This window comes from Vigna unguiculata, chromosome 11, assembly GCF_037176805.1.
Source record: "Vigna unguiculata cultivar grain cowpea cultivar isolate G323 ecotype 2 chromosome 11, ASM3717680v1, whole genome shotgun sequence".
In the NCBI taxonomy this organism is placed as follows: Eukaryota; Viridiplantae; Streptophyta; class Magnoliopsida; order Fabales; family Fabaceae; genus Vigna; species Vigna unguiculata.
The window spans coordinates 27,920,994-27,928,640 of NC_140802.1; the positions used below are offsets into that span (position 1 = coordinate 27,920,994).

At 38.1% G+C, this 7,647-nt stretch overlaps 2 protein-coding genes across 2 annotated transcripts; both read right to left on the reverse strand.

The window, feature by feature from the left end:
- Positions 1–302: 302 nt before the first annotated feature.
- Positions 303–2,163, reverse strand: LOC146881691 (uncharacterized). The gene is made up of 5 exons (XM_085669306.1): positions 1,837–2,163; positions 1,575–1,695; positions 1,273–1,398; positions 925–1,054; positions 303–522 (listed from the first exon to the last, which is right to left on the reverse strand). The coding sequence occupies exons 1-5, from the start codon at positions 2,161–2,163 to the stop codon at positions 303–305; spliced, it is 924 nt and encodes a 307-aa protein (XP_085525432.1).
- An 889-nt stretch (positions 2,164–3,052) lies between these two features.
- On the reverse strand, positions 3,053–5,296 carry LOC146881692 (uncharacterized). The gene is made up of 5 exons (XM_085669307.1): positions 4,727–5,296; positions 4,577–4,643; positions 3,549–4,465; positions 3,300–3,404; positions 3,053–3,247 (listed from the first exon to the last, which is right to left on the reverse strand). Exons 1-5 carry the CDS (start codon positions 5,294–5,296, stop codon positions 3,053–3,055), a joined length of 1,854 nt encoding a protein of 617 aa, XP_085525433.1.
- Between the last annotated feature and the right edge of the window lie 2,351 nt (positions 5,297–7,647).

Consider the following 7,647-nt stretch of genomic DNA (forward strand, 5'->3'; position numbering starts at 1 on the left):
CACAGGGTAAAACAATTCAAAATAAACTTGACATGCAAAGAGAAAGCAAGGATATCAGTGCACAAAACAACCAACAACTCATCCTCCAAAAGTGAAGTGAGTGTCCCAAACAGAAAATAAAAACTTAACACAAATTAACAAAATGGAAACAAACAAAAGGAAACAACAACAAACAAACTCCCCCACACTTAAACTACACATTGTCTTAATCTGACTCAACATAGTATCAACCAATGAAACATCAGCAGATGGGCCTGGACAAGTGTAATAAAAGTAAGGAAGGAAAAACAAAACTCTCTGAATCATGGTGAAATAGAAGTGGGGTCAAGCAAGGAAGTCTCCTCTACAATAGTATCCACCAAGGCAGGGTTATTGAGGAATGGCTTCAGACGATGCCCATTCACTTTGAAGCTCTTATCGGTGGATTGGCTCTTGATCTCAACTGCATCATAAGGATAAACATTAGTCACCACAAAAGGACCAATCCACTTTGACTGCAACTTACCACCCATGAGACCAAGTCTAGAGTTTTACAATAACACTTGCTGACCAATAACAAATTCCTTCCTAGCTTTGGAGCTATCATGGAATCTCTTGGTCTTCTCTTTGTAGAACATAGAGTTATGATATGCTTCCAAACAGATCTCATCTAACTCATTCAGTTGCAACTTTCTTTACTCCCCAGCTTGATCAAGTGAGAAGTTGCATGATTTGATAACCCAGTAGGCTCGTTGCTCTATTTCCACTGGTAGGTGTCATGACTTACCAAAGACAACCCGATAGGGAGACATCCCAATAGGTTCCTTGTAAGCAGTTTTATGAGCCTAGAAAGTGTCTTCAAGTCTGTTGCTCTAATCCTTTCGGTTGGGCTGCACAATCTTCTACACTAGCTGCTTGATCTCTCTACTTGATATCTCGGCTTGCCTGTTAATTTGGGGGTGATATGGTGTGGAAATCTCATGCATAACCCCGTATTTCCGAAGCAAAGCCCCCCACGGACCTATTACAGAAATGGGTGCCCTAGTCACTAACGACAACTCTAGGAATTCCAAACCTACAGAATATGTGAGACCTGACAAAGTCTATAAAAAATTGAGCATCGTTAGTCCTGGTGGCTTTAACTTCCACCCACTTTAAGACATAATCAATAACAAGTAAGATGTAAGTAAAACCAAAAGAAATAGGGAATGGCATATGAAATCTATACCCCAAACATCGAAGACCTGACAAAATAACATGGGTTGTTAAGGCATCTGTTGAGGCATTGCTCACTTGTGTTGCAAATCCTCCACGCATCTTGAAGATCGTGCGCCACTAAAATCCACAATCCAGGTGCAAATGAATGACAAAATTGAAGGATCGAGTCAATCCCGTGGTCCAGAATACATCTCTGGTAACCTGATCATTGCACATCTTTCACAAATAGGGGTCATCCCAAATATAATACCTAGTATCGCTCTTGAGTTTATCACATTTAGCTATGGATGCTAGGGGAGGAAAAACAAAAGCATCAAGATAATTCACAACGTTAGAAAACCATGGGGAGGGAAAAGAAACAGAGAGTGTCAACAAACTTTCATCGGGAAAGTCATCCCGGATTGGTGAAGCATCATCATCAGACCTCTCAATCCTGCTCAAGTGGTCTGCACCGAAGTTTTGTGCTTTGCTCTTATCATGAATCTCCAAATCAAATTCCTAGAGCCAGAGCATCCATCTAATCAGCCAAGGCTTGGATTCTGCCTTCTTCAACAGGTACTTAAGAGTTGCATGGTTGGTAAACACAAAAACAAGAGAACCAAGCAGATAAGATCTAAACTTTTCAAGCCCAAAAATAACCGCAAAAAGCTCATTCTTTGTTGTGGTGTAGTTTGCTTGGGCAGCATCCAATGTCCTAGAGGCGTAGTAGATTACCCTCGACTGCTTATCAATCCTTTGAGCCAGAACAACCCCCAATGCATAATTGGATGCATCCCACATCAGCTCGAACGGGGCTGTCCAATCGGGCGCCTCAATGATCGGAGTGGTAGTCAAGGCCTTCTTGAGGCAACCAAAAGCCTCTTTGCATTCGTCACTAAAAATGAAGTCAAATCTTTTTGCAGTAAGTTGGACAGTGGAAAGTCTTCTTACTAAAGTCCTAGATGAAGCACCTGTAAAATCCTGCATGGTCAAGAAAAGAACGAACCTCTCGTGCAGAAGAGAGGTAAGGCAATTGTGAAATAATTGAAATCTTGGTAGGGTCAACTTCAATGCCCTTACTTGAAATGATGTGCCCTAAAACTATGCCTTGTTCTATTGTGAAATGGCATTTTTCAAAATTGAAAACAAGGTTAGATTGGATGCACCTATTCAAAACTTTGTCGAGATTGTCTAAACATGTATCAAAAGAGGATCCATACACAGTAAAATCGTCCATAAACAACTCTATGCATTTTTCAAGAAAATCACTGAAAATGCTAAGCATGCATTGCTGGAATGTGCCAGGGGCATTGCATAGGCCAAACGACATCCTCCTATAGGCAAAAGTGCCAAAGGGGCAGGTGAATGTGGTTTTCTCTTTGTCCTTAGGTGCAATATGAATTTGAAAGTGACTAGAAAAACCATTAAGAAAACAATAGTTGGACTTACCTACCAAGTGCTCAAGCATTTGATCAATAAAAGGCAGGGGGAAGTTGTCTTTCCTGGTTTCTTGAATTAACCTTCTGTAGTCGATGCAAACTCTCCAACTGTTTTGCACTCTTGTTGGAATCAACTCTTCTTTTTCATTCTTGACTATAGTGAGGCCTGTCTTTTTGGGAACAACATGAATAGGGCTGACCCACTAACTGTCTGAAATGGGGTAGATGATCCTATCTTGTAGAAGCTTGGTCACCTCCTTGTTAACAACATCTGAGATGATAGGGTTGAGTCGCCTTTATTGCTGTCTCACTAGCTTTGCTTCATCTTCCAACAATATCCTGTGCATGCATGTTGATGGGCTAATACCAGGAATGTTAGCCAATGTCCATCCAATTGCCTTCTTGTGCTTTTTAAGAACATGCAACAACCTATACTCTTATTTAGCAATGAGGGAGGTGGAAATGATGACTGACAGTTTGTCCTCCTCCTCCTCCAAGTAGACATACTTGAGGTTGTCTGGTAACGGTTTCAACTCTGGAGTGTTGGATGCTGGTTGAATATCAGGAACTAGAGGGGAGGAAGAAATGGGTTCCACAGCATGTACCTCAATATAACAATCAGAGGGTACTTCCTGCAACATGGTTAGTGCAATTTGATTGTATAACATCAAAGTCAATAGGTACAACACACAGAGAGTCAAACTCATCAGATTCAACATTATCCGCATCATATTCAGTATCAAAATTAGAATCAGAATCAAGAACATCAATGTATGCAAACTCAAATAACTAAGACACAAATGAATATTTTAATGCATGCAAAGAGTGGAAATTAGAAATATGTCCATCAATAGCATGATCAATGATATCAACGTGAAAAACAAAGTGATCCTCAAAAGGATGTTTCATGGCATCCAAAATATTAAAATGTACGACAATGTCATCAAACTCCATGGATAAAGTGCCAACATGGACATCAATTTTGGTTTGAGCTGTATTTAAAAGTGGTCTCCCTAAAATGAGTGGGGCAGAACCATGAGAAAATCCCTTTTCCATATCAAGAATGTAAAAATCAGCAGGAAAAATCAGTTCATCGACCCGAACCAAGACATCCTCAATGAAACTCGCAAGGTGGGCAACACTTCTATTTACCAATTGAATGACCACACTCGTCGGTTGCAATAGTCTAAGAGACAAAGAATCTAAAATAGACAGAGGCATGACATTAATCGAAGCACCCAGATCAAGCATAGCATTCTTAAACTTATTATTACCAATAATATAGGGAACACAGAATGTACCTGGGTCTTTACACTTTTCAGGGATTGGAGGAACAAATTTACCTATCAGTGCAAATATGTTTCTCCCCATATTGATCCTCTCATTGCCCTTCAGCCTCTTCTTGTGCGTGCACAACTCCTTCAAGAACTTGGCATATTTGGTGGCGTCCAAAATAGGTACGTGCACCACTCTTTGTTGTTGGTGAGGAGGTGGCTGCACATTTTGAACCTGTTGGTTTTCTTGCTGTTGTTGGTTGCCCCATCTCAAATTAGAATGATTTCTCCAACCTAGATTGTATCTGTTGATTGATAAATCATGGTTTTGCTGGTGTTGTTGGGGCGACCTATTGTTGAAAATGTTAACAGCATAGGCTTGAAGAGTATTAGAAGGTGTAAAAGTTGTGGCTTGTTGCAAGGCGTGGCAAGAATCTGTGAAATGCTCAAATGACGTGCAAATGCAATAGACTCTTGCATTAGAAGGTGCAGCTCTTTGATTCCCAACAAGTTGGTCGACTAAGATGGTAAGAGCATAAATCTTGCTCTCCAACTTCTTAGTGTACTCGGCAGCTCCTACATCATGAACTCCCTTAACAACAATGGCATCATTTCTTGCGCCAAATTGCTAAGAGTTAGAGGCCAAGTTCTCAATCAATTGCCTCGTTATTGCTGGGATCGAATTACCAAGAGCACCATCACTTGCAGCATCAATCATACTCCTATTCATATGGTGCAAGCCTTCATAAAAATACTGAAGAAGCAAATGCTCAGATATTTTGTGGTGTGGGCAACTAGAACACAAATTCTTGAATATCTCCCATTATTCGTAGAGACTCTCCCAGACTGTTGCTTGATGCCATGAATCTCCTTTCTTATGGTTGTTGTCTTGGATGCATGGAAGAATTTGACCAAGAACAATTTCTTCAAGTCATCTAAGCTCGTGATGGACCTTGTTGCAAGGTAGTACAACCAATCTTTTGCATTACCCTCCAAGGAATGAGGAAAAGCCTTCAAGTACACAATATCTTCTTGGACATCTGCGGGCTTCATAGTGGAATACATAACATGGAACTGCTTCAAGTGTTTGCACGGATCCTCACCTACAACGCCATGAAACTTTTCCAACAAGTGTATTAATCCAACTTTTACAACATAAGGAACTTCCTCCTCGGGAGATTGACTCATTGTCCTCTCATAAGGTGGAGGTTGATCCATGTTATCAGTTTCAAAATGAATGTCAAAATGATACGAATGCATAGAAACATGAGTATCAGGTGAATCAGGAACGGTCACAAAATATACAGGATGTACAGATGGATTCCTATTATGCATAAGTCCTCTATGGAAGGTCCTATCAATCTCAAGGTCAAATGGTTGTAAGTCACTTGGATTTCCCCTAGTCATGCACCAAAATACATTAATTCTAGTGGTATCGGTAAAACAAAGGGTAAAATTACAAGTATACTCAAACGAATTCCAAATGATTTGAAAGTTGGTAGGATTTTCCCTTGAGTAATCAAACAGTACCACAAAAAAAAAAATTAGCTCAAAACTCAAAGTTTAAGTATTTTTAAAAGTTTTTCAAATGTGAAAAAAATGAAGAAAAATCACAAAATATTGATAAAAAATAGAAAACAGCATTTTCTGGAGAATATGATTTTGATAGCCGAGAAAGAGGTCTATGATAGGGTAGGAAATTAAATTCCACCCCAAATGCATAAAAAATAATAGTGGTTATGATAATAAGAGCAAAAGTTATGGTCCTTTGAAGTTTGACTGAAAATTAGTCCAAAATTTTTTTGAATCTCTCAAACCACACCATACCAGCTGCTCCATCAAGTTCAAAGTCTTAGAAGTAGGGAAAAAAATTTCAAGTGAAAACAAGCACCGTAGCTACCAGAACAAAATTCCACAAGTTAAATGCTAGAATTCGACATTATTCATGCACTATTCACTACTCTAGAAATGACACTATTATGCGCCACGACACTTTCACTCCACAACACAAATAACACGCACAATACACAAAACACACAGAAACACTATCACAATGAACATATACCAAATGAACCAGACTTGAATGACACAAACACCAGACTTGAGCATCCACTATCAAGATACTATGAGACCTGAGAAATTATTTTATTTAAGTAATTTCCAGTCGGGACGTTTGAGGAGTCATTATTTTTTTTTTATTCCATTGCCCTTTTGTACCCATTTTGATACTTGTTTAATGCTTAATTGTCTTTTGTTAGAGCATTTTTCTCAATTGGGCTTTAGTGGGCCATTATTCCGAGTTTTAAGTAATTTGACATTAATTGGTCTAATTTTTGTTACTAATTATTTTTTGGTATTTTGTGGAGCAAATTTTGGAGCTTGGACATTAATCTTAAGATGAAGGGAAAGTTTTCACATCATTGCCACGTCAGCGCCATGTCAATGAGCCTGTCTACATCACTAGGCTACCATTTTCAACCCATAATGGCATTTTTGTAATTATAAGTGGCAAAATGACATTTTTGTAAATATGTGGGTCTGTAATGATGTGACCATGTTTTTAGGTCATTTTCTCATGGGCAGCAAAGCTTTCTTCTTCCCCATTCTGTTTTCACGTTCTTAGGAGAGCACCCACTTAGGGTTTTTCGATTTTGGTGATTTGAAACCATTGGAGCACCACCCAACTTAGGGTTTTCGTCCCATTCAATAAAAAAATGTGTTTGTTCACTCTTTCTCTACTCTTGTAATGTAATTTCGTTTCTGTTTTGAGTTATTTTTCGAATTCCATGTCTAGCTAAGCTTTTTGTATTGATTCCTTGAAGAAATTGAAATGAAACCATATGGTTGTTGTTCGTTTTGATTTGAATTTTTGTTCTGGTTTGTCCTTCTTCAAGTTGCATTTTCATGATAGAATACAAAATTGATGGACGCTTAATCTTTATTTTGTGTTTTTGTACCTAAACCGACTTATAATCATGCTCAATGAGTGTGGGTTGTTCACAATATGCTTAATCTGTGTGTGTCAATTATCGCTTAGTTGATTAATTTCGGGTTTCATGGGAGCAAATTGGATAGCACAATTAATTGTGTAATCTATGATTGGTTAAATTTCAATTGAATCAAGGAATCAATACCTTTTGAAATCTGTTTAATTACGTTTTGCAATTACGTTTTGTTAATTTTGTGTTTAAATCTGAATTTGTCAAACCAACCCCCCTTCCTTTTGTTGAATCTGGAACCTTTGAGTGAAAACAATGGTAACTAGGAGACGACCTTGGGTTAACTTCTGAGTACTGTATTTACATGTTTTATTTGGTCGGGTATGACCTCGATCAACGTTATAGATACCACATTGATTTTCTGAATTTTGAAGTTATCTGCAAAACAAGAAAACAATTTCTTTAGGTCCCCAACAACTTGTCTGGGTTCTTGGGGTTAGATCAATAAAACAATTACTTAACAACAGGCACCCAATCATACTTCCAATTTGGAACACCAAAATGTTTGATATTGCATTGATTTGATGTATGACCATTTTTCATGCAATAAAAACAAGTAGAAACACATGCATTCATAGAGTAAGCAGTTCCTTTTCTACCCATACTCTCCGAGCTCTTTTATAATTAATTTTATTACTAAGAACATACGTGCTTCTATTTAGATTCTTTTTCTTAAAAACAGGTTTTTCAAAAGTTTTATTTTCTAATGCATCTTCAAGTTGTTTTTCTAAAATATTTAAATCAAACACATAGGTTTTG

Coding starts and splice junctions, on each gene's coding strand:
- LOC146881691 (XM_085669306.1), bottom strand. CDS start 2,163: ATGCAGGATTTTACAGGTGCTTCATCTAGGACTTTAGTAAGAAGACTT. Junction 1,696..1,836: donor CAAAGAATGAGCTTTTTGCG/GTTATTTTTGGG, acceptor CTCTGGCTCTAG/GAATTTGATTTGGAGATTCA. Junction 1,399..1,574: donor GGATGACTTTCCCGATGAAA/GTTTGTTGACAC, acceptor TGCAATGATCAG/GTTACCAGAGATGTATTCTG.
- LOC146881692 (XM_085669307.1), bottom strand. CDS start 5,296: ATGACTAGGGGAAATCCAAGTGACTTACAACCATTTGACCTTGAGATT. Junction 4,644..4,726: donor TCAAGCAACAGTCTGGGAGA/GTCTCTACGAAT, acceptor TTGCTTCTTCAG/TATTTTTATGAAGGCTTGCA. Junction 4,466..4,576: donor TGCAAGTGATGGTGCTCTTG/GTAATTCGATCC, acceptor TTCATGATGTAG/GAGCTGCCGAGTACACTAAG.